At 36.0% G+C, this 27,035-nt stretch overlaps 1 protein-coding gene across 1 annotated transcript in view; it reads right to left on the reverse strand.

Annotated features, from left to right (window-relative positions):
- The window catches only part of LOC150100924 (alanine--glyoxylate aminotransferase 2, mitochondrial), a 226,867-nt gene that overhangs the window by 186,612 nt on the left and 13,220 nt on the right, over nt 1-27,035 (reverse strand). The window contains exon 2 of the mRNA XM_090401430.1: nt 10,698-10,777. Coding sequence (XP_090257556.1) covers nt 10,698-10,777 — 80 coding nt within the window. The remainder of the gene's footprint in view (nt 1-10,697; nt 10,778-27,035) is intronic.

The raw sequence follows: 27,035 nt of genomic DNA on the forward strand, positions 1-27,035 counted from the left end.
CACAGACTACAGAACTATTTACAGAAGTACATCATCATCTCACAAAACCAATACAGCTTTCAGAAAACAAAAAGCACCATTACTTTATTAGAAGACATCGCCGACACAATAAACGAAGCTCTCGACAAAAACAAGTACGCTGTCCTTATACTGCTGGACCTAACCAAAGCATTTGATACACTTGAACATGACATACTACTCACCAAACTATACTCAATAGGTATAAGAGGAACACTGCATACATTGTTCAAGAACTACCTCTCAAACAGAACACAAGTAACAAAAATAGGTAGACGAATTGACAACATTATCGAAAATAAGAGTTTTAGTTATTCACATACAAGTTGAGCTCACTGAACCATGTATGATTTTTGTAGATCTTGTAGAACTAGAAAATACCACCGTGGAATATATACATGCTACTATAATTGCTACTTTAAATTTATATGGATTTTCTGATAACTATTTAAAAAATCATCTCATCGCATTTTGTTCTGATGGAGCTAGTGTAATGTTAGGAAACAAATCAGGTGTTGCAATCAAACTTCTAAAAAATTTCTCAACATTGTGATTTGGCATTGCATAGCTAATCATTTACAATTAGTATTAGATGATTTGATAAAAAACATTAAAGAAATAAATCATTTTGAAATATTTATAAATAAATTATATGCTTTTTATCATCAATCACCAAAAAATCAACGAGAATTAAATATAATATTAAATATAAAGACCTTGATATCGAAATTTTAAAGCTCGGCCGTGTGTTTGGACCACGATGGGCAGCTTGCAGTTATAAACGGCTCTTGCTGTGTGGAGAAATTACCCAGCTTTATGCAAGCATTTTTCATCGAACGATAAATATAAGGGCTTTTTAAACTGACTTCTCTATTTGGAATTTTTAAAAGATCTAGCATTAATGATTGATATCCTACAGGAATTATCATATCTGTCAGAAGCTCTACAAAGTCACAATATATGTATTATAAGGACTAACTCCTTAATCATGGGGAACGATTAATGCAATTAATGATTTTAAAAAGTCTGTAGGTTCTTATGAATCTAAAATTGATACCATGTTAAAATCAAAAGAATTTGAAGGAATAGCAATTGAAAGCAAAATCAGATTTCACAAACTACCGCGAGAAACATTACTGAACTCTCTTATATTGTCTTTAAAGAATAGATTAATGCAGCAAAGTAATTTTAAACTTAAAAATGAAAATTATGAGGATTTGGAAGATGAAGACTGAAAAACATTTTAAATGTATGTTATCTTGAAACATGGAATATGCAAGAAGTTACATGTCCATGGTTAGAAGGAGAAAAGAGAATAAGATCTTTAAATTTTATTTTGAAATATGAAATTAAAATTAATGATTTTAGAGATTTAGTGGAAATGGCTTTGACTGGAAAGTTACAAAATGAAATTCTCAGCATGGTGAAAAAAGCCAAAGTGATTATGACAACAATTGCAGTTTGCAGCCAAACGAGCTTTTGGTGCGATGAATAATAACATAACAATGAAGAGATCTTCTCTCACTATAAAACATATTTTTCAGATTTAATGACAATATGCATAAATAGGAAACCCTTGAATGAATTTAATCCGAATCCCTATGTCAAATCTTTTCTAGAAAATCATCGTTCAGCTATAGATCCTCCTAGAAGAACACAAGACGTGAAGGAGGAAAGAAATAAGGTGTGGCAGCTGTTGTCATAAGTATTTCCTTAAAGTAATGTTAGTAAATGCTAACCTGTAAAGGAATTAGTTTTTTCTAGGTAAATGAGCACGAGATAGTGTTTTTTTTTTTTCATGTAAAATCGTCTCATCATCTCGAAAGTGATTTTATTAAATAAAATAATATAGTTACTGTTACTACCATTTTACAAATAAGAATTCACTTTTGGTAATCACATATACATAAATAGGACTATAAAATAATGCACCTTGTGTACCATTGATTATCACTTGAAGTATAAAAACAAAAAAGAAATATAACATATTTCAATATTCTTGTGTTTAGATAATATTTATTTATTATTTATAGATTGTTTGTCATAAAAACTTCTATCGTAAACAAAACAAATTAATTTTGTTCATAAAAAAATGCGGACTATTTCATATATACGATTATAAAGGATTTTATTCTTATTATATTTTGATAGTTAAAAAATGTTTTTCTTATGTAATATAAATTAACATAGATGATTGTGCGCAAATATTTAATGTTTAGATTATGAAATATTTGTTTAAAAATGATAGCCTTTACAGGTTGATTGTCCCCTCATACTTTTTGATTGGCATTTGTACACAAGCTGTATTAATAAAAGTTTTTGTGTGAAATACAGCTTTTTTTCTGCTCGATGATGCGAGCCCTTTGTTAAAATTTCCATAGCTCACCACTGTATGTATGTTAGTGGTGGGATGCATGATGGGGTGCTTGATAAAAACAAATTTACTATCCTCAAGGAGTATGAGGATAGTAAATTTGTTTTTATCAAGAACTTTATTTAGTTCGTTTATAATGTCCTTTAATAAGATGTTTGTGCTCTTCGTTTTCTGGAAACCATACTGCTTTTGTGAGTTGATGCTATATTTCTGCAAGTACTTTTGTAGTCTTGTGTGTATTACTTTTTCAAGAAGTTTAGAGATGACAGACAAGTTAGCCATGTTTGTAGATAGGTGTAACTATAGCGATTTCTAGTTGTTGTTTGGGAATAGTGCCAGTGTTGAATATCATGTTCACAAGTTTCAAGAAGTACAGGATTTAGTTCAAAATGTGTTAGGAGATCTGTGAGTCTGATTTTGTCAATTCCTGGACTCGTCTTTTGCTTCAATTGAGAGAGAGAGCTTCTTTTAGTTCCAATTTGGATACAGGAAGAAAGTACATAGTTTGCTGTTGAACTTGGGTTAATAATTTTGTGTTGGGCCTAATGGGAAAAGTATCTTTTTTTTTTTTTGAGTTGTGTGATGTTGTTGGTGAAGGTATAGTTAAATGATTCTGTGAGTTCCTTCTGGTTCTTCATCTGACCGAAGTTTTAGGTGATAAAATCTTGTTGGGAGGATTTCTTTTTTTCAGGTTAATAGTTCATTAAGTATAGACCATGTTTCTTTCATATTGGAGCTGTATTCTGCAAATTCCTGAAAGTAACAGTATCCTTTTGTACTGCTAATTTTAGTTGTTAGTTGATTTCTTGTGTTTTTGTACATTTGTAGGTGAATGTTGTTGGGTGGCTTTTTTTACTTTCTTCCATAGCATCTCTTTTATTGAAATGCTATTAAGGATGTCCTCATTCATCTATGGATTATTTAATGCATGTCTCCTGTTTCTTTGGTGTTTTGTTGATTTTCTGTATATTTCTGTAACTAGAAATTTGAGGCTGTCACATAAAGTTATTGAATCATTTATAGTAAGTAGCTTGTTCCAATTTGTGTCTTTTATAAGGTTAGCAGCAATGCTTTTTACTATGATAGTAGAGTGCTGTTTATCTGCGATAGTAGAGTGACAGGCGAGAGTGATAGGACAGAATTTTGGGATTGATAGAAGAGGAGAGAATGGAAAGAGTAGGAGAGAGGGAATAAGAGAGAGAGAGGTATGGGAGTGCTAGAAGAGGAGAGAATGGAAACAGTAGGAGAGATGGAATGAGAGAGAGAGGCATGGGAGTGCTAGAAGAGGAGAGAATGGAAACAGTAGGAGAAACGGAATGAGAGAGAGGTATGGGAGTGCTAAAAGAGGAGAGAATGGAAACAGTAGGAGAGAGAGAATGAGAGAGAGGTATGGGAATGCTAGAAGAGGAGAGAATGGAAACAGTAGACGAGAGGGAAGGAGAGAGAGAGAGATATGGGAATGCTAGAAGAGATATAGGAGCAGTAGAGGAGAGGGGATAAGAGAGATGTATAGGAATGAAAGAATAGGAGCAGTAGAGGAGAGGGGATAAGAGAGATGTATGGGAATGAAAGAAGAGGAGAGAATGGAAACAGTAGACGAGAGGGAAGGAGAGAGATATGGGAATGCTAGAAGAGATAAGAGAGATGTATGGGAATGAAAGAATAGGAGCAGTAGAGGAGAGGGGATAAGAGAGATGTATGGGAATGAAAGAAGAGGAGAGAATGGAAACAGTAGGAGAGAGGGAATGGTAAGAGGTATAATGTATGGGGACACAATGATCCGTGGTGTTCAAGATAGGATGCGTGAGGAGTGTTTGCCAGGAGGAACCATAGAAAGAGTGGCTATGGCAATTAAGAGAGGTGAAAGGGTGGATGAGATGATTGTGATGGTAGGAACAAATGACTTGAGTGGTAATGTAAGTCAGGCAGCGAGAGATATGAGATTTTTGCTTGAGGCTATACTGAAGAAGACAGAGAGAGGAAAGATAGTGTGCATGTTGCCTAGGTATGATAATGACGAGTTGAGCAGAAGAGCGGTAATATTGAACGACATAATAGCTAAAATGTGTGACAAGAGAGGACTGGAATATGTGGATGCTTGGATGCAGTTGAGGACAGAGAGGAATAATATGCAAGAGACCGCTTACATTTGAATGAGGAAGGACGTAGGCATCTGGAGAGATTGCTGTTCTGAACGAGTCAGTGTGTCCCATTATATTATATTAATTGAATTATATTTTTACTAAGACTCTGCATGTTTACGTTCATGTGATTAATGTCACAATCATGTTTCTTTCAACTCGACAATAAATTGCATTTGGAGTTATTCCCACTGTCGTATTTAATAACAAATTATTACAATCGCTTTGAAGTTTTGTTAGCACTAGTGTCGCTGCAGGGAAATTCAAAGTTATATCTCCATGATAATGACTTGATGTCTACGAACGAGAACGAATCATATTACACAAAGTTGGCCATGCCTTGACTGGCTTTCGCAGTGTAGTGGTTGGTTGTAGCTGGAGCAATACATTACATAACTGTTATCATAACCTGCATTATTGTGAGTTTTTCATCATTAGTTTTTTGTAATTAATATTGTTAATCTCGATACAATGAGCTTAAGTAAAGAGCGTAAAATAGATCTGGAACATCAAGCATTTAACACTCAGGATTTAACATCCTAACCTTGGCAAGTTGGATGCAAGTGAAAAGCAAATAAAAGCAGCAAAGTTATTGAAAGTCCTTAGCGGTGAGCAACAAGCCTTTAAAAAAGTGACATCTGCAAATGAAGTTGCCACAAAGGTAAGCTTAAAAATATCACAAGAAATAGTTTGTGCTGGCAAATCATTTAATGAGGGAGAGTTGATAAAAAAGTGTCTGATGATTGCTGTTTCCGAATTGTGTCCTGATAAGAAAAATAATTTTAAAAATATCAGTTTGTTCCATATGACTGTTCAGCGGAGGGTGGCTGATACTGCTGAGGATCTTAAAGATAACCTGCAAAAATCGACTAGTAAATTTGTCTATTATTCGCTTGCTATGGATGAAAGTACTGACATGAAAGATAGTGCACAATTTTTAATATATGTAAGAGGCATTAATAAGAATTTTGAGGTGACAGAGGAGCTTGCTGGTTTGTGTTCAATGAAAGGAAGAATAGGAAAGGAGATCACAAAAATGTAAAGATGTGTGTAACCGAAAAAACTATCCTTAAATTTCAAGAATTTAGTAGCAGTTTGCACTGATGGTGCCCCATCTATGTGTGGAAAAAATGTTGGTGCTGTAACATTTATTGAACAGCATGCAGTTTATAAATTGACAAAATTTCGCTGCCTTATTCATTAGCAGGCGTTATGTTAAAAGGTTTTGCAGTTTGATCATGTGATTAAAGTAGTATTTGCTATGGTCAACTATATTCAAGCTCGGTGTTTGAAACACAGAATGTTTCAGGCATTTCTAGAAGAAAATGATGCCAAGTACGGGGATCTACCATACCACACTGATGTACGCTGGTTGAGCCGCGGTAAAGTTTTGTCACTCTAAAAAATGAACTAGTTGAATTTTTGGAATCTCAAGAAGATATGGAAAAATTCCCAGAAATAATGGATGAAGAATGGAATCAAGATTTATTTTTCTTGTGTGACATTTTGGGTCACTTGAATGACCTTAACTTACAGCTTCAAGGAAAACATAAGCTTGTTTTTCAGTTAATGTCTCTTATAAAGGCATTCAAAATGAAATTAAGTTTGTTTGAAAATCAACTTGCAAAGGGGGACATTTGTTGACAGAATATTCCATCAGAATATCATTCAATGGTGGGTGGAAAATATAAGAAGCACATATCACTTCTAAGTGAGGAGTTTCAGAAAAGAATGCCATTGAGTAATGAAGACAAAGTCTGCATAAAAGTGACTGAGGATCCATTTTTTGTTGAAGCAGGAAATCTACCTGTCGAACTCCAGATGAAAGTTATTGATCTCCATTGGTCTGAAAACTATTGGGTCAAGCATAGGGAGAGTAATTTACAAGAGTTTTATTCTATTCTGGAACAGGAACATATACTTATGAACAAACGTTTTCGGTCATGCACTTGAACAAAACCAGAGTTCTTCTTTAAGTGATATCAATTTAGAGCAATATTAACAATGGCCACTTCAAATATGACACCATACTTTGATAAAATAGTGGCAACAAAGAAATGCAATGTGTCACATTGTGACAGTCGGTCACTGATATTTCACTGAGAATAAGTGCAATATTCTCAGTGAAATTATTAGTAAACTTTGTGTTTATGTTTAAGTGGTTTTTATTGAGAAATTTTGCAGCTATATCTGTTTGTAAATTATTTTGATTATAATTTTAATTGTAACTCTCTAAAAAATTTAAATATGCATATTAATTAGTATTTACCTACTAATTTTTTTAATTAAGTTTAGCTTCAGTGGACTAGTCTAAGATTCTTAGACTAGTCCACTGCAACTTGGACCACTTTGGTCAGGTGTTCCAAGTTGGGTTTGGCCCTCAAAGACAATCAAGTTGTGCAGGCCTGCTTTATACTAATGCCAGGAGTATTCGGAATAAGGGAGAGGAATTGGTGGCAGATAGCATCGGTCTGGCCAAAAATTATTGGGATCATTGAGACGGTTGACAGAAGAGGATATAATAACAGGAAAAGAAGTCGCTGGTACAGCATTTTTTGGCAGGATAGGAAGGGAAAGCATTGTGGTGGAGTACTGCTTATAAGTGATGACCTATGTCCTCTAAGAGTGGAGGCTTTGGAAGGCAGTGACACTAATGATTTTGAAAGCATATGGTGTGAGGTAGAGGTGGGCAAGACAGGATATTTAGTGGGGTGTTGCTACAGATCCAGGAGCACACAGGGTGGGGACCAGGAGATGTTTAGACAGTTGAGTTTGGCAAGTGCAAGAAGAATGATTGTTATGGGAGATTTTAACTACAGTAGTATAAATTGGTGAGAGGAAGATGCATGTAGCAATAAGGGATTGAAATTTCTAGAATTCTTGAGGGACAAATGTCTTAGGCAACATGTAATAGAGGGAACAAGAGGTTCAAGAGTTTTGGATTTGGTTAAAGCATCAGAAGAGTTGATAATAACTGAGATGACATCTCTCTCACCAGTTGGAGAGAGTGACCATATGGGTTTGACTTGGAAAATGAATAGACATGCAGGAGTCTCTCAAAGAGATGAGAACGTATGTGGAATTATAAGGCAGGTGATTATAATGGTCTAAGACGTCAACTTGGGGAAGTTTCATGGAGGGAGGAATTAGAAGGCAGGGATATCATTAGTGCGTGGGAAATTGTGAAAGAATATTTGTTAGCAGCACTGGTAAGTTGTATACCACGAGTGAAGAAGAGGACACAATTTGGAGTAAAGTGGATGACAAACAATATTAAGTAGGATTTGCATGCGAAAAAGAGGCTATGGAAGAGATATAAGGAGAAAGGTGAAGAGAAGATGCATTAAGAGTATAAGACACAGGCCAGGAGAGCAACTAGTATGGTAAAGAAGGCAAAACTGGAATATGAGAGGAGACTGGCCCTAAGATCCAAAGAAAATCCTAGGGAATTTTTTAGCTGTGTGGCTAGTATGAGGAGAAATGATAGTAGAAGAATGACATTGTCTAATAAAAATGGGAATAGAGTGACTGATGCAGAGGACATGGTGGAATTGTTCAATGAACACTTTATTAGAGTATTTCATCCTGGAGGAGTCAGGATGAAATAAGGCAGGTTCGAGGTTTAGATGTGCAGGAGGAGAGTGTGTTTCAAATACTGCGTACTCTGGATGTCAGTAAAGCTGTGGGACTGGATGGTATTTCACCACGATTTTTGAGAGAATGTGCTAGGGAACTGACAATGCCTTTGACCTGGCTTTTCAATGAATGTCTGACTGCAGGAAAGGTGCCCATGGAATGGAAGGAAGGTAAGATAGTGCCATTGCAAAAGGGTGGTAGCAGACTGGAAGTGTTTAATTATAGGCCAGTTTGTGTGTCATCAGTAGTTGTTAAGATCTTGGAGAAAATAGTGAGGGACCGTATACAGCATTGGGCAGATGAGAGTGGTGTTATCTGTGATTTGTGAATGGACGCTCTTGTTTTAGCAATATGCTAGCCTTTTATAATAAAGTTACAAGAACATTAGATGAGGGAAAGGCATATACTGCAATTTTCTTAGACTTAGTGAAGGCATTTGACAGGGTGCCACATGATAAGCTGATATTTAAGTTGCAGCACATGGGTCTGGATGTCAGATTGGTCAACTGGATTCAGGATTGGCTGTCTGATAGGTATCAGAGAGTTGTGTATGGTGGAGCAGTTTCAAGGAGGCAGAGGGTTACAAGTGGGGTCCCGCAGGGCTCAGTACTAGGACCTATATTGTTTAACCTTTATATCAATGACATTGCCAGTGGATTGCAAGGGGATATTCAGTTGTTTGCGGATGATGGAAAGCTGGGAAGGATTATTAGTAATAGTGCAGATGTGGTAGCCCTGCAAGAGGATTTGAATAAGCTAGATAGATGGGAAAATGAATGAGGGTGTCAGTTTAATGCAGCAAAATTTAAGGTCTTGAGTCTAACTTTCTCCAGTACACTCTATAGGAGGAATTATACTGGAGAAAATAGGGGAGGGAGGCAAGAGATCTGGGATTGATGATTGATAGAAACCTGAAATTTAGGGGACATATTGCAAATGTGGTGAAGGTAAAACAGAGGATTGCTGCAATAATGAGAAGGACGCTGACCTGCAGAGATAAAACAGTTATCATTCCGTTGTATAAAACCCTGATCAGACCACACTTGGACTATTGTTCTCAGATTTGGTTCCCAGGATTTGAAGGGGATAAATTAACTGTGGAAAGGGTACAAAGGCAGATAACAAAGATGGTTTCAGGACTGTAGAATGATAGTTATAAGGATCAGCTGAGGGAATGTGGACTGCAGAGTTTGATGGATAGAAGAAGGAGAGGTGATATGATTGAGACTTTTAAACTGTTGAGAGGTGGTTACAGGATTGACACTGGGGAGTTCTTTTGCTTGGTTGAACAGTGGGAAGGAGTGATGACAAGAGGCCATCCCTGGAAGTTAAGAAAGGAAACTGTGAGCAAGAGGGTGAGGAGTGGTTTCTTTGAATGGAGGGTGGTTGAACCATGGAATGCATTGCCTGAAGGAGTGGTGAGAGCAAGAACGGTCAATGAGTTTAAGGAGTGGTATGATAGACTTTGTGTTACTCAGGGTGGTTGAACCATGGAATGCATTGCCTGAAGGAGTGGTGAGAGTGAGAACGGTCAATGAGTTTAAGGAGTGGTATGATAGACTTTGTGTTTCTTAGGAAGAACTTCCACAATGAGTCTTTTGACTCCATGGAGTCAAAAGACTTATCGTGGAGGTCCTTCCTAATAATAATAATAATAATAATCTGGTCGGATTTTATTATATGTGGGGAATGTAATAATAATAATGAATTCTTATTTAATCATAACATTAACATCTTGCCTGTTTTGAACAGGCAAGATGTGGTTATCCTTCCCATAACATTCTAATGTTTCATAGGTCCTACCCATAAAAGATCATAATATTATAGTAGGTAGAATGGTGGTTTCACACAGGATGTTGAAATTTATCTAGTACCTAAAGTCACTCACAAAAACATCCATGCCTCTAATAGGATTCAAACCAACCTATTTGGTTTGAAAGTGAGAATACTATAATATCAATACAGATGGTAAAAGCAACTGATACTCAAGGAAGAAGTATTCTATGAGACAGTATTTGTGAATTATATCAAAACAAATACTGAGTTCAAACTTCACCTGGAGAGACAAAATATATTTTCTGCAATGAATCCTGCAACTCCAAAAATTATTCAAATAATAATAATATAATTATTGGAAATAAATTTTGAACAAACATAGGTAGGATGCAAAGAACCTTTATATAGGCTTTTCAGTTGAAGATGAGAGAGCCAGTCTCACATGGAGATGGCAAGTTTTTCCCTCCTGGAAACTCGGGTTTTTCATCCTGCATAACAGACAAACGGGCCAGGAAATACAAGTGATTGATGTGCATTTTCCAGCATAAAAGACAAAGCAGATAAGATTAGTTTCCCTATCATAGCATAATTAGGTTTATAAAATGCCAAATACTTGGTCGTGAGAGACCACCAAGCATAACATGTAAGCATTTTGCTCATAACATGCTGAAGATATGTTCAATATAAAGAATTAACCAAAATAAACTAGCAAAATGAAAATGTTTTAAAAAAGTATATATTATTTGGAATACCTTGCATGGTGCTGGATTAAAGTCACAAGGAGGCATCACTGGAACTGTACTAACAGCACAGAGAGGAATGTTCAAGTTACCTAAATAGAATAACAAAAAAGTAACTTGATATAAAGCAAACTTCTAACATACATAATATAAGTAAATTATGCTTTCCTTAGCATATATTCTTCATTCGCCTCAAATATAAAAAAAATTAAAATACAATAATAATTAAAAAAGGATAAAAGTTTCTATTTTTTCTTTCTTTCTTTCTTTCTTGGCTATGAAATAAGGATGGATCTTTAATATACCCCATTTCTATCAATTAAAATACCATGTTACTCAACTAGACAAGTTTAGGTGTTGAATATTATTCATAACTTATTTTAATGTATTACAACACCAAACCACCTCAATTATAAAAAAGATGTTTATTAACTGGCTTATATTTTACTGGATTTCAAACCAGTATCTTCATAGCAAAACAACATGTTACAGCTTACATGCAACAATGAGTCAATGAAACAGTTCGAATTGTAACAGACAAAAGATCTAAAGTCCTAATTTTGCATCCACTAATGTTGTAAAAAAGAAGTATTACAGCTAAGTAGGAGTTGATCTTAAGATAACAGTCTCCCAAAGTTTTGGCAAATTAATGCAACCTTATGCCTCATAGATATAGATGACTCTAAAAATAATCTTTCTGACCTGTAATGACAACACAGGATTAGACGGAAGAAAACTTCACACAGGGTTAAATGGAAGAAAACCAATGTGCTTTATAGACGTTGTCACAGGTCTGAAAGATTACCTTCAGAGTCAGCATGGCTATGAACCATTCTCCTAACCTGAACAAGTATGGTTGCATTAATCATAATTTTAATAGGAAATTATTATTTTTTTTATAGAAATCTAATGTAGAAAATGAACCATAATCTGCAGCACCTAGTTGACATATTTTGTAAAATAATATGTTGGAATATCACTCAAGATGATTATTGTATATAGGTATATATTTTTGAGATCAATAAAAAAAAATAATTATCCTAAGATACTGATGGAGACACAAACTTATCTAGGAGGTCCCTTTTGTCATACACACAGCTCATCATACTGTGCCTTAAATGCATTCAAGTTTTCTGCAGACACCACTTCTCAGGCAATGCATTCCAATCATTCCCAACTTTTCATGCAAAAAACCTGCTTCTCACTCCCTTGCTCACACCCTCCTTATACAGCTTCCAGGGAATACCTGTTGTTCTCCCCCAATCTCTGCAATTTTATGAAAAAAACCTCTTCAACATTAATCCTATAACAATCCCTTACCAACTTGTTTGTCTCTATCATATCACCCCTCTTTCTCCTATCCACTAGACTCTGCAAATTGAATCATCTCCACCTTTCTTCATCTTCAACATTCCAGATATCAGAATTTATTTTGGCCAATCGCCTCTGGACCCTCTTCAACATTTCATCCTTTTGAAAACCAAGCGACCAAATTTGTGGGCCATAGTCCATATGAATCTTAACCATAGCCTTATACAGTGTAACCAGAATCTCCTTACTTCTTCTACAAGTCAGTGTCCTCTACATCATTGCCAGAATTCGTTGTGTTCTCCTCAAAATTTTGGCAACATATCCTCTAAATTTTAGAGGCCTGTCTACCATCACCCCAAGATTTATTATTTTCTCCACTCCAACAATATATCCCAACCAAGAGTAAATTCTACATCCCATCTTTGTTTTCCAAATTTTAAAACCTTACTTTTGCAACATTGAACTATCATTCCCATGCCCATTCACTCAGTCTGTTCAAGTCTTCTTGTAAGGCCACAAAATCTACTCTACTCCTCAAGGTTTGTCCCAACTTTGCATTATCGGTAAGCCGCTGTATATCCACATTCAAATCTTCGCCAATATCATTAACATGCAGGTTATACAGTAATGGTCCCAAAACAGATTGCTAAGACACACCACTAGTGACTTTTCTCTTCTGGGATATTGCTCCCCCATACACAACTTGTTAATACCAATCAGACATCCAATCTCCAATCCGATGCACTAGTCTAATATCCAACCCCATCTGCTCTGGTTTGACTATCCACTTATCATGCAGTAATCTATTAAAAAGTCTTTGTAAAGTCTAAGTATATTACTGTGAATCTATCTCCAATGTCAAATGCTGCTGTCACCTTATAACCAAGTAGATTACTAAAACATGACCTCCCTTTAGCAAATCCGTGCTGTCCATCAAAGATAATACCATTGTTGTCAATCCAATTCTGGATCCTGATTCTCACCAGCCTTGCCAACACTTTAACCACAACACCCAACATACAGATTGACCTATAATTTGATGCCTGAATTCTATCACCTCCTTTATGAAGGAGTACAATCTTGCCTTCCTTCCACTCCTTTGGAATTTGACCAATGTAAGATTCATATTAAACAAATATCTCAAGGCAAATTCCTTCAAAATACTTGGTGATATATCATCAAGTCCCACAGCTTTATTAATATCAAGTTTTCTCAATTCACCATATATCTATTCCTCATTCAGTCGGTCTCTCCTCCTTATCATCCAATGCTCTCAAACTCTCCACGATGTCACATTCACAAGGATGAAAGATCTTTATGAACTGCACATTAAATATCTCAACTATATCCTCTGCAGCAGTTGTCCTTATACCATTTTCTCCAATAAATGGCATCTTATCATAATCATTCTTCTTTTTTGCTGGATAAATATCAAAAGAAATCCCTAGAATTTTTTTACTTCATTAGCTAACTGCTGCTCATGCTGTGACTTTTGCAACCTTTACCAACCAAGTCACCCTCCTTGCCAGTTCTTTGTATTCCTCATGGAACTGATTATTACCACTCATCCTATGTTATTTCCAAAATGCCTTTTTTCTCTGCATTACATGTTTAATGACTTCATTTATCCACTTAACACCTGCCTTATTTAACCTTCTGACCTTTGGAATACATTTAAAAATTGCTTCTATTAGATAGTTCTCGAATATCACCCAAGCAGCATTAATCTCCTTTCCATCTAACTCCTCATTCCATGCTACAGTTGCAAGCTGACTCCTGAGCTTCTCATAACCACCAAACTTGTAGTTCCAGATATACCCTTTCCTCAGAGAAGTCCTCCCATGGCTGGCAACCACCCAGGTAATCACTTCGTAGTCACTCTTATCAAATGGAGGAAGATTGACATCTCATTTATAATAACACCCTCTCATGAGATCATCAGATACAAGACTCTCAATCCTCATATGTCCTCTGTTATATACTGCCTGAATAGTGGCCCCTCAAAAATTTGAGAAACTCATTTGCTTTACTTCCAGTTGTTATCTCATCATCCCATTCTATATTGCCAAAATTAAAATCACCCATAAGGATCACACTTTTTTCTATTTCATTTCATTCTATTTCATTCTATGGGAGGAGTTAAACTGGAGGAAGTAGGGGAGACAAGAGATCTGGGATTGATGATTGATAGAAACCTGAAATTTAGGGGACATATTGTAAAGGTAGTGAAGGTAGCACAGAGTATTGCTGCAATAATGAGAAGGACACTGACCTGTAGAGATAAAATAGTTATCATTCCGTTGTATAAGTCTCTGATCAGACCACACTTAGACTATTATTCTCAGATCTGGTCCCCAGGATTTGAAGGGGATAAATTAACTGTGGAAAGGGTACAAAGGCAGAAACACAAGTCAGGCCATAATTTGTAGTCTCAGTCTTATCACGACTTTGTAAAGTGGAATATTTCTACCTTCTTTCCACTCCTTTAAAACCTGCTCTGTTGTATGACTCTTGTTAAAGAGATGCACATTAACACACTGGAACATTCACTTAAGACATGGTGATATGTCATGAAGTACTACTGTCATATTGACATCAAGTATACTTAATTCCTTGGTCACTCACCACTCAATCTTTTCCCATTCCCTCTACACTCAAGCTGATGTCATCATTATAAAGATGAAACACTTTGACGAATTGCTCACTAAATACTTCAAATACATCCACTGTAGCTTAACCATACTGAAATAAAATATGGAATTCACTATTATGAAATAAGCAGTGGCAGCCTGTGAAGTTTTAAATGGGGGTGCTACCTACACAAAATAATTTTAAAAAAATTCTTTTTTTCCTAATTAGTAACCAATTTATTAATAAATAAATCTGTAGATTTATTTATTGGAAATACCACTGGAAATAAGTGTTTAATATTTATTTTCATATGGCTGGCCACCATACTTAATGTCACTACTGTCAGCTGGAGAGGAAGAAGGCACTCAATCCTTGAGTGACCTCCATTAAATACTGCTTAGAATGGTCCCTCAAGAACACCAATACGTTTTCCTTATTCTCAGATTTCATTCCAATGTATATTACCATATTTAAAACCATGCATAATGATTACCCATCCCTTGTTCATTAAACCAAGTTGCCTATAAATTTCTTCATTGCCACCATCCACATTCCTTGGCCTACAGCAATATTCAACTAAATATTTGTTCCTGTCAACCTCACCATACTACCACAAATCCCCACTACCACTCACCATACAAATCTTACACACAGTGTCGCTTTTTCTGTGAAGTGTTCGTTATCTGAACATGTGTTTGTTGTCCGAACATAAAAATATTTCACGAAAGTGTTCGTTGTTCAAACTCGGACAACGAACACTTTCGCGAAAGATTTTTATGTTCGGATACCAAACACATGCTCGGATAACGAACACCTCACAGAACAAACACAAGAAGAAGCGACGCTGTGTGTAAGATTTGTAGAACTGTATTTTACTGCCATCTATGAATAGTTTCTGGAACAAGACTTTGACAGTTGTATATATAACTTTTTTGTGCGCTAATTGATTGTATGTATGTATGTGTGTGTGTGTGTATATATATATATATATATATGAGGTGCATAAGGGTCAAAGCTATATAACTGAGAGGAGACGTCCACATAGTCTTTAAAGGAATGCGGAGAACCGACCAGGGCTTCTGACCTAATGTCCAATTCTCACCTTCTCGTGGTGCACCCTGTTGGGTATCTACCTGGATACAGAATGAATGACGATGGGCTGGTAATTTGGGATTTAGCCGACCAAATTGTATTCTTATTGGCTTAAACCAATATAGAAAATGATGGTACAACATGACAAAATTTCATGCCGGCTGGGGCGTCGCCCGGTTAAACAAGGCCCCCGTTGTTTTCGCCAGGGAACCAGGGCGAACAGCGAAAAGTCAGCTATGGGAACAAATCTGAAAGCACATCCCAACTCAACATCACCAGAGTTAAAGATCAGTACTATTAACATAAGAAGCCTGAATGGCAAAGAAATTTAATTCCTAGCTGAGGAATTAAATAAGTACCAGATCGACATAATAGGGGTGACTGAAACAAAAAAGACAAAAACTGGTGAGATCTTTCTGAGCAATAAATACAAAATGTTATATTCAGGCAATGACAATCAAGGCAAAGAAGGAGTAGCCATAGTATTCAACACAAAATATGAGGCTAATCTTCTTGAAAGGTAGGTAGTCTCAAGTAGAGTGATGTGGGCAAATATCAGAATGGGGAATTGGACAATGAGACTTATTTGTGCCTATGGTCTCACAGAAGGTTCTACTAAGGTAGAAGCGAAGGAATTTTTTGATGCTTTAGAAAAAGCAACTGACACAATGAAAAAGGAAAAGTTGGTCCTTGTTGGGATCTAAATAGCAGAGTAGTAAATGACTGTCAGACATACAAAAATATTTTGGGAAAATTTGGAGAAAAGAGGAAAGCCAATAATAATGGCAAATACCTGTTGGATTTCTGCTCAGGATATAGACTGGTTATTACTAACACCATGTTCCAACATAAAAATGTGTACAAATTTACATGAAGAGAAGAGGCAAGGAATAAGAAAGGTCTCATTGACTATGTTATTGTTGATAGCGATGTTTTCTCCTGGTGCAGGACACCAGAGTGTACAGAGGATTTGAAATTGGAAGCGGTCACTACTTACTCTTGATCAGAATAAAATTGAATTTCATAATGAAAAGAATGACATGTAAGAAAGTTTTAAAGCGAATAAAAGTTGAGCAGCTCTCAGATGTGAACTGTAGACTAAAATACACAAAGTTTATTGAAGAAAAAATGAAAGAGTTTGAGAACAGGAACCAAATTTTGGAGATTCAGTGGCAAGCCTTGAAGAAAACCCTGATTGATTCAGTCAGAGAGGCATGTGATGAGGTTGTCTGCAAGGATAGAAATATCAGAACTCCATGGTGGACACAGGAAGTTAAAGCGGCAGTGAAGGAAAAGAAGAAATCATATCAAAAGTTCCTGGCAAATAAGTCAGCTTGTGCTCTTAGAGAATACAGAGACAAATGTAAGAAAGCTAAACACTGTGTAAAACTAGCTAAACAAAAGTCCTGGGAGAACTTTGGCAAGAACATAGAAAATAAATATCAAGAAGGTGGTAAGATATTCTGGAGGTTGTTGAAGAAGGAAAAGAAGGAAAAGGAGGAAAGAGTGCTGTAAAAGGAGTTAGATATGATATGATAAAGGTGACATGATAACAGGAGAAAAAGATATCCATGAAGTATGGAGTAATTACTTCGAAAAATTGCTAAATGAAACAAGCAGTGACAGCACAGTGGTAAAAAACACTCAACAGGCATACAGTCAGAAATACATATCCATACTTGAAGTAGAAAAAGCCATCAAAGGCTTGAAATGTGGAAAGGAAGCATGTGTAGATGATATTCGACCAGAAATGCTGAAGTATGGTGGTATAAAAGTCTTACAGTGGCTGCACTGCATAGTTCAGAAAGCCTGGAGAGAACGACGAATTCCCAATGATTGGAGTTGAGCTCTATTAGTACCCATATATAAAAAGGGAAATAAAACTGAATGTGAGAATTACAGAAGTATTTCCCTACTGAATGTTCCTGGCAAGATCTATGCAAATATACTTGAGAAACGGTTGAGAAGGATTGTGGAAGAAAAGCTTGGTGAAGAACAAGCTCTATTCAGGCCAAATAGAGGCTGTCAGGATCAGATCTTCACTTTACGACAAATAGTTGAGAAAGCATGGGAATATAACAAAGATCTTTATTTAAGTTTTGTTGATCAGGTAAAATCGAAAAGGCATATGACAAGGTGCCAAGAGAGAAGCTATTCAAAACACTACAGTTATATTGTTGTCAATGGGGCATTATATCAAGCAATACTTGGTCTGTATTTGAGTTGTGAGTCGGCAGTTAGAATTGAAGGAAGTACAGGAAGATGGTTTAATATTAAATCTGGTGTGAGACAAGGATGTACATTATCCCCTCTGTTATTCATTATCTATATGGATCACATTATGAAGGAAAGTGGTATTAAACATGATATCAGAATTGGAGATGTTAATGTCAGCTCTTTGCTTTATGCGGATGATGTTATACTTCTAAATAAACCCACTACAAGTTTGCAAGATTCCCTGACTAAATTGAATAACTGTTGTAACAGATATGGTATGAAGGTCAGCATTAAAAAGACAAAGACAATGAAAATAGGTAGAATTGTTGAAAATGTCAACTGTGTTGTGAATGGAGAACCTGTGGAACAAGTAAAACATTTCAGCTACTTATGCACAATTTTTACTGAAGATGGTAAATTTAATATAGAAATAGACAACAGAATTAACAAAGTTGGTAAGGTGGGAAGTCAACTGAATAAATTCATATGGAATAAGAGAGAAATTAGTCGGAACACTAAATTATACAAGACAGTGTTCAAACCACTTTTAACTTATGGATCTGAGAGCTGGGTCAGAAGTAAAACACTTGACCAAAGACTAGAGACCGCCAGATATGAGAGTCCTGAGAAAGATTAGAAGTGTGACCAGATGGCATTCAATGGCAATATCATATTAAAAATGAGGATATTAGGAAAGAACTTGACATTGTCAGCATCCAGGAATGTGTTAGCAGAGCTAATCTAAGGTGGTATGGTCACTTAAACAGAATGGGCAAGGAAAGATTAGCAAAACAAGTGTTCTCGCCCAGGTTGGCAGGAAAACGACCCAGAGGAAGACCAAGGTATAGGTGGATTAATATGGTACAATGTGCCTTAGACGAGATAGAAATATAAGATCTGATAATGTTGGAGTCTTGACAAGTAACAGACTGATTTGGAGGAAAATTGTAGATAGGAAGTTAGTAATGATGTAATTTTTTCATGCAGTACTATCATATCCTGTACACGCCTTGAGGGTACATGGCAGGAATTTGATGATGATGATGATGACATACAGGACTGGTGCTAGACTGGATTTCACCTGCCTGCAAAGCTGAAATGGGCACTCCCAAACAAATGGCCATTTATTTATATATTTTTATCATAATCATGTGGAAAGAATTTACAAGAATTTTTTGTAAATTTGTAATTGTAACTTTGTAAATTTGTAACTTTTTCTAACTGTAAATTTGTAGCAATTATATTGACTTACCTAATTATTATTACTTAATTTGTTTACAAAAATTTAGAGAAACAATGAAACTTCATACTAACACTTCGAAACGGTGCCCATCTGCATTGCAGGCCGGCTTCTGCCGGCCCTGTATATATATATATATGTGTGTGTGTGTGTGTGTGTATATATATATATATATATATATATGGGAAAAGAAACATCTAGAAGCACTCGAGTTAGATGGATTAAAAATTGGGCAGCTGCAAAAGGCCGCTTTGTTCGGCACAGCTTTCATTTTCAGAAAGTATCTCCACAACTCATAGGCCCTTGAGTAGGACCCAAATTAGTGGAATATAACCAGCCTTTTCTTAAGACTGAGGAAGCAAATCAAGCTTTGATGAATATTATATATAACTTATATATTAAACCTCCTCTCTGTCTCCTGATTACAGCTAACTGCTGTATCATGACAATCTCTCTAGACTCCATCAATCTTATCTGAATAACTCAATTTTCTTGACATCCTTTAAAACCATGAATAAAGCTGGGAGCCATAATAAAAACTTATACAATGGCATCTTTACTTCTATTATAAGAAAGCCTCTTTTAATTATTTCTGCTGCTCATCTTTACCAGTTGTATTACCAGTATGATTTCTGAACTTAAATTTCCTATTGACCATAATTACAGAAATCTTTGTAGTCATTAAATTAAAAGAAATTAATTTTATATTAAATGAACAAAAAGAAAGCTTCTTTTAATTAATTCTAATACTGAGCTTTACTAGTTGTACACTGGTGTCTAAAAGCTAAGGACGAACTATAATTTTACCTGTATATGAAAAAAAATTATCACGACCACAGCCATAAATTAAAGCTGCCAAGAAATTATTCTTGGTTTAATCCTTTATCCAAGTGTAAGCAAGTAAAGGCTGTATGTAAAAATAAGGCAGTGTTGACCTTCATGGAAGTCTCATGAATGGGAGCCAAACCCAGAAGTGATACCAAGGTTGAAGTAATGTAGAAGTCATATTTCCATATACAAGTAGCCAAAAGATGTCGCATCTAATTACTAAAATACTCTGGATTAGAAAAAGAGATGTTGAAAGTTTTTCCACTTGGTTATATTATAAATTAAAGATGCCAAGAAATTATATTCTTGCTTTAATCCTTTATCCAAGTGTAAGCAAACAAAGTTTGCAAATGAAGTGACTCATTAGTCTCTACATACGAGTCACCCAGTCATGAAGTTACTTCACATGCAAACTTTGTTTGCTTACACTTGGATAAAGGATTAAAGCAAGAATATAATTTATTGCTTTATAATACACTTGGATAAATTTATATTACCCAATTTTTAATTTATATTTAATTTATACACTTGGATAAGGGATAAACCAAAAAATTTGCGCCTGATTTCTCAAAATTACCCAAAATCCCTTGAGAGGACAGCATACATTCTCTCTTTTGGTTGGCATTCAAACATTTGGGGCCAAATGTGCAGAATTTATGCAGACAAAAATACATGTGTTGGACCAATTATTTTACTGTAAGTAAAGTAAGGTAAAAGATTTAACATATTTATGTAATCTAACTGCCTAGTTTTGTGATTAGATTTAGTGTAATTATGTGTAGTGTCTTGTTAATATACCTATATATACACTGATGTCCAAAACCTAAGAATGATCACTATTTCTGATTAATTACCACCACAAATTCAGATGAATCAGGTAATTTTATAAACTTGGTTTTAATCTTTTTTCCCAAGTAAGCAAACAAGCAGGTCGGTCAAGTTTGCACCTGAAGTATTTTCAGGTCTGAGGCAACTCGTGGTAAAGGACCTTTACATCCTTAAAAACCATGAATAAAGCTGGGAGCCATAATAAAAACTTATACAATGGTATCTTTGCTTCTTTTATAAGAAAGCTCAAATGAAAACATGAAAGTTGTACTGTTTACCATCACGAGAATGTTCTTGAAAGGGATAGATATGGTAGTATTAGAGTCATGGTGTGGGGAGACATTATGCTTAATGGATGCACTGAACTACAAGTGCAGGAAAAAGTGACTATGACTATAATAAATTTAGTTTAATCCTTTATCCAAGTGTGAGCAAACAAAGTTTGCACCTGAAAATATCTTCAGGACTGTAGCAAGGTGGTGCAACTCGGAGCAAAGGTGGACCAAGCTCTCATCACTCCTTGTCTCAGTATCTCCCACCATGCAAAGCACATGTCCTTGTGCACATGTATAATGCTATGCATTGAGGGAAGAGCCGCTACCCAGACCAGTTTCGGCCTTTATTGAGGTCTCGTCAGTGGGAGGCAGACCCAGAGGTGGAGACACTAAGGCAGAAGCAATAGAGAGGTCATATTTACCTAAATGAGTTGCCAACCGGTGTACCACCTTATTATTAAATTACTCTGGATTTAGAGAAAGATGTTGGAAGTTTATTTTGCACTTGGTTAGACTATAAACCGGTCTGGGTAGTGGCCCTTCCCTCAATGCATAGCATTATACATGTCCACAAGGAAATTTATTATAGTCTAACCAAGTGCAAAATAAACTTCCAGTGACTATGACGAGCAGTAGAGATACTTATCGAGACTGAGGATGTTAATCAAATCGAGTGGCCGGTAAATTCACCAGATCTCAACTCTATAGAACACATCTGGGACACAATAGGGAGATGCACTGCTGCTCGAAATTCTGCTCTAGAAAATAAACAAGGCCTTATCCTTGCTCTGAAGGAGGAGTGAACCAGTTTGTCTCAAGAATTGAAATACTTGGTGCTAAGCATGGTATGACGTTGCGAGAGCCGCATCACAGTTCGGGGTAAACATCCTTTCACACAGGTCTATTGAGTTGAGAGCTTTTTCATAATCTATGAATGCCAAAGAAATTGGTATATGATATTCTGTTTTTTCCATTACTTGATTTAAGGCTTGTAAATGATCCAAAGTTGAGAAGGATGTTCTTAAACCTGCCTGTTCTTTTGGTTGATGAAAATTTAATACAGTGGAACCTCGGTTGCCAAATGACTCTTATCTCAAACAAATCGGTTCCCGAACATATTTTCTGAACAAAAAACACACCGGTTTCCGAACATAATCTCGGTTCCTGAACAGGCAAACTGGCAACCATGTGCTCCGTGGGCTGAGATGTATGGCGGGAGAGCATCAGTTACACCACAGCCTCCACTCAGTGCAGACACCTGCCTCGAATTTGCAATAATTTCTTGATTTTCTTTGTGTTTTGTTGTTTTTTTTATAAATTATTATTAAATAAGCCATCATGGGGCCAAAGAAGGATCATGATAGCAGCAAAGCAAAAAGAAAAGTTGTTAGAACCATGATAGAGGCGAAAAAAGAAATCATATCCAAACACGAAAATGGTGCTCGTGTCTCAGATCTTTGCTATGCAGTTCAGTATAGTGAAACCAATGATCTGTACAATACTCAAAATTAAAGAGCCAATCAAGGGAGCTGATGTTGCAGAAGAAGTGAAGTTCTTACTAAACAAAGATCACAGATGATTGAAGAAGTGGGAAAATTGTTGCTTATTTGGATAAAGGAGAAACAGTTAGCTGGTGATAGTGTTTCTGAGGCTGTAATTTGTGAAAAAGCGAGGCAATTAAATGATGAACTGTTAAAGAAAAACCCTTGTATGAGTGGTGATACTGATGTGTTCAAAGCTAGTAGAGGGTGGTTCGAGAAATTTAAGAGGAGAAGTGGCATACATAGTGTAGTTAGGCATAGGGAGGCTGTGAGTTCGAACCAAGAAGCTGCTGAGAAATATATGCAAGAATTTAGTGACTATGTAAAAGCTGAGAGTTTTCTTCCCCAACAAGTGTTCAACTATGATGAAACTGGCCTATTTTGGAAAAAATTCCCAAGGAGGACCTACATCACTCAGGAGGAAAAAGCATTGCCAAGACACAAGCCAATGAAGGACAGGCTGACACTTTTGCTATATGGAAATGCAAGTGGGGACTTCAAGGTCAAGCCTTTGCTTGTGTACCACTCTGAGAATCCGAGGGTGTTTAAGAAAATAACGTGATGAAAAGTAAATTGTCTGTTCTGTGAAGAACTAATGTAAGGCTTGGGTAACCAGGCAATGTTTTATTGAGGTCGTTGTCCCAAGTATGAGAAAATACCTTCAAGAAAAAAATTTGCCAATAAAATGCCTTCTCGTGATGGACAATGCTCCTGCTCACCCTCCAGGCTTGGAGGACGAGTTTGGTGGAGGAGTTTGATTTTATCGCAGTGAAGGTCCTGCTCCCCTAACATGACTCCTCTAATTCAGCCCATGGACCAGCAGATCATTTCGAACTTTAAGGAACTCTTCACCAAAGCACTGTTTCAAAGGTATTTTGAAGTGACCTCTGACACAGAATTAATACTCAGAGAATTCTTGAAAAATCACTTCAACATCCTTCATTGCTTAAGTATCCTTGACAAAGTCTGGGAGCAAGTGACTTACAGGACCATGAATTCAGCCTGGAGGAAACTGTGTAGCAGACAGAATCACTGAGGGCTTTGAGGCTGAGTATGTTGCTGTTGTCAATGATATTGTGTCTCTGGGCTGGGCCTGGAAGTTGACAATGGTGATGTGGAGGACCACAGGAATAAGCTCACCACAGTAGAAATAGAACACCTTCAGAAGGAGCAGCAAAATACGGTGGTGGAGGAAATGTGTTCAGAGACTGAGGAAGGAAAGAAGTGAGGAAAGGGGAGGATGTTCCTAGTTCTTTGACAATGAAATATGTGTGAAATGGGGTGAGGTGCAAAGTTTTGTGAAAAGATATCAGCCTGACAAAGCTGTAGCAAACTGCATCATAAACCTTTTCAATGACAATGCCATGTTGCACTTCAGAAACACTTTAAAATGCAGGCAAAAACAAATCTCATTGGACAGGTTTTTAGTGAGACAGAGGCCCAGTGTGTCTCAAGTAGGGTGAAGTGGTGCCAAGAGACAGAAAAGAGGAAAAAAAAACCAGAATGACAGTTACCTGATGTTTGTATGGAAGTGGATTCCCCTTCCTCACCACCTTCCACTTACACTATCTCTCCTCCATACAGGTAAAGTGAAATTAAATTTTTGTACATATTTTATCTATTTATTGTGTTTATTCTTTTTGTGTAAGATTTAATGCATTTTCATTGTTTTTGTATACAATTTTATGCATGAAGTACTGTTATAAAGGTTTAAATAAGCAATCATCTGAGTTTCAGGAAGGGATTAATCCATTTTACATTAATTCTTATGGGAAAATGGTTTCAGTTATCAAACAAATTGGTTTCTGAACAGCCTTTAGGAACGAATTATGTTCGATAACCGAGGTTCCACTGTATATTGTTTATTTTGCCATCCATAATTTTTGTAAACAGCTTATGAAGGGCTAGTAGAAGGGTTATAAGCAGGGCTGGTGCTAAGCTACACATCGCCTGCCTAAAAAGCTGAAATGGGCACCCCCAAACAAATGGCAATTTCTTTATTTATTTATTTTTATTTTTGTCATAATTATGTGGAAAGAATTTACAAGAAAGAAATTAAATTACACATTTGTTCTTGAAAACATTTTATTAATTAAAATTTAAATTTTCTAGTTTTGATATTAACAAAATTATTTATAATATTCTAAATGTCTAAGTTTTCACATATATTATTTTCAATAGCTATTAACTAGACTTTCAAGCCTTATTTGTAACATACTTGTTCTTAAATAAGTCTTAATTAATTTAAGTTTCGAAAACGAATGCTCACCACTTGCAGGACTTCCAGCACCCTCCAGCGGCGAAATCAGCACGGTAGTAAATGATATCTGCTACTTATCAACAGTAACCAGAGCAAATGTAACTGAATTTTATTGTTTTCATTTAAAAATAGAAACCATCCCCATGAAACAGGCCGTTATAGTTCAATCTTAAAATCCTATATCACATTACACCTGGTTAGAATCGTTAGAATTACTTACATTGGCGACATGACGATTTCACAGTTCTGCACGCTCTGCACTGGTTGAACTGGGCCAAACGACTACTAGCACTTCAGTGGAATGAGACTCTAAGGTCCCGTAAAAAATACATTACAGGATAGGGTTGTTGTTGCACAGGGCTGCTCTGAGCCGAGCGAAGCAGTGCGTTTGCTGCCTAAGAAGGCACGTTCATGACAATCTTAGTGGGAGAAAATCTGATCTATTTTTATGCAGAATATGTAAATTTGCAGCAATTATATTGACTTACCTAATTATTATTACTTAATTCGTTTACAAAAATTTAAAGAAAGAATGGAACTTCATACTAACACTTCGAAACGGTGCACGCCTTGTAGTGGCACCCACCTACAATGCAGGCCCACTTCTGTCAGTCCTGGTTATAAGTTTATAATTTCTTATGTCAGTTTTATCACCTTTCTTATATATAGAAGGATGATTTTTCAGTATTCCAACTTTTAGGGATTCTTCCTGATCATAAACATTCAGTATATATTCTGTTAGTTTTATGTGAAAGAGATCGCCTCCATTTTTTTAACATCTCTATTAGTATTCCATCAACTCCAGGGGCCTTTCCATTTTTCATTTTTGTAAGTGCATGTTTTACTTCATCATCATCTGTGACCATATATTCATTATAATTTTCAGTATCTTTTTCTCTATTACTGTTCTCTGTTACTATCTCTTGATTTGTATATAATTCTTGATAAAATTGAGCTATAATCTCCAACATGGTTATTACTTGTAATCAATATATAGAGAATAGTGGGAGATCAGGGGAGAACCAGAGGTCATCCCTGGAAACTGTATAAAGAGGGTGCGAGTAGGGGAGTGAGAGGCAGGTTTTTTTCGTGCAGAGTTGTGAGTGATTGGAATGCCTTGCCTGAGAGTGTGGTGTCTGCAAGGAGTTTGAATGTGTTTAAGACGCGGTATGATGAGATGTGTGTGAGATAAAAGGACCTCCTAGATGAGTCTTTGACTCCATGAGGTCTTGTTTAATAATAATAATAATAATAATATTCCATTTTCATCTTTTACACCTGTCATATAAAGATTACTTGCATTTTCGAGACGTTTCTTTTTACTGTTGTTATTTTCTATTGCTGTTCTTATCATTTTGATGCATGCGTTTCTATTAGGTCTTTAGTTTCTTTTTTAATTTATATTTTGCTCATTTTGAATCCTCAGATAAATTTTCAATATTCTTTATTATATATACTCTTTTGTTAGGATACTTTTGAAATTTTCAATATTTGAAATTGGGTCCATTTTTTTTTAAATGTATTTTTCTAGTTTGACCTGAAATTCTAGGAAAGCAGATAAGGGATACTAATTTCTTGTGTGATTTGGTGGTAATTATTATCATGTGACACCTCCAAAGACTAATTGTGGGAGGGCACTCCACTCCACTCTGCAACACACATTTCACCATCTCCCCTACTACTTAATTCTCTTACTATATAAAAACTACCATCAACGCCATCTACTGCCCACCACCACCAACAGTATTTATTGAATGGAACCAAACATGGAATTGAAAATGCTAACCATAGGATCCAACGGCAAAACGCTAAGTTACTACATAGATCCATATATAAACATGAACATTTATATAAAGAAAGTACTGAAGCCTTACTTCATAGACCTAATCTTAATTAAAACGACTGTTTCACTATTCCAAAAGTTTGGAAAATTGTTATCCTCAATTGTATTAAGTAATTTATCTGTTATATTTTAATGTTAATTAATTTTAATTTCAGCCCAGTAGTTTTTAATCCATTAACATATGACAGTATATGTAGAGGGATTCCAATATAAGCATACGAGCTACTATCTTTTGAATTCAGTTCCTACCGTTGTTCATTAGCCGTACTGATGATGTCTTACGA

The sequence above is a fragment of the Typopeltis vanoorti genome, chromosome 12 (assembly GCF_054136105.1).
Source record: "Typopeltis vanoorti isolate ZY-2024b chromosome 12, IOZ_Tvanoo_1.0, whole genome shotgun sequence".
NCBI lineage: Eukaryota > Metazoa > Arthropoda > Arachnida > Uropygi > Thelyphonidae > Typopeltis > Typopeltis vanoorti.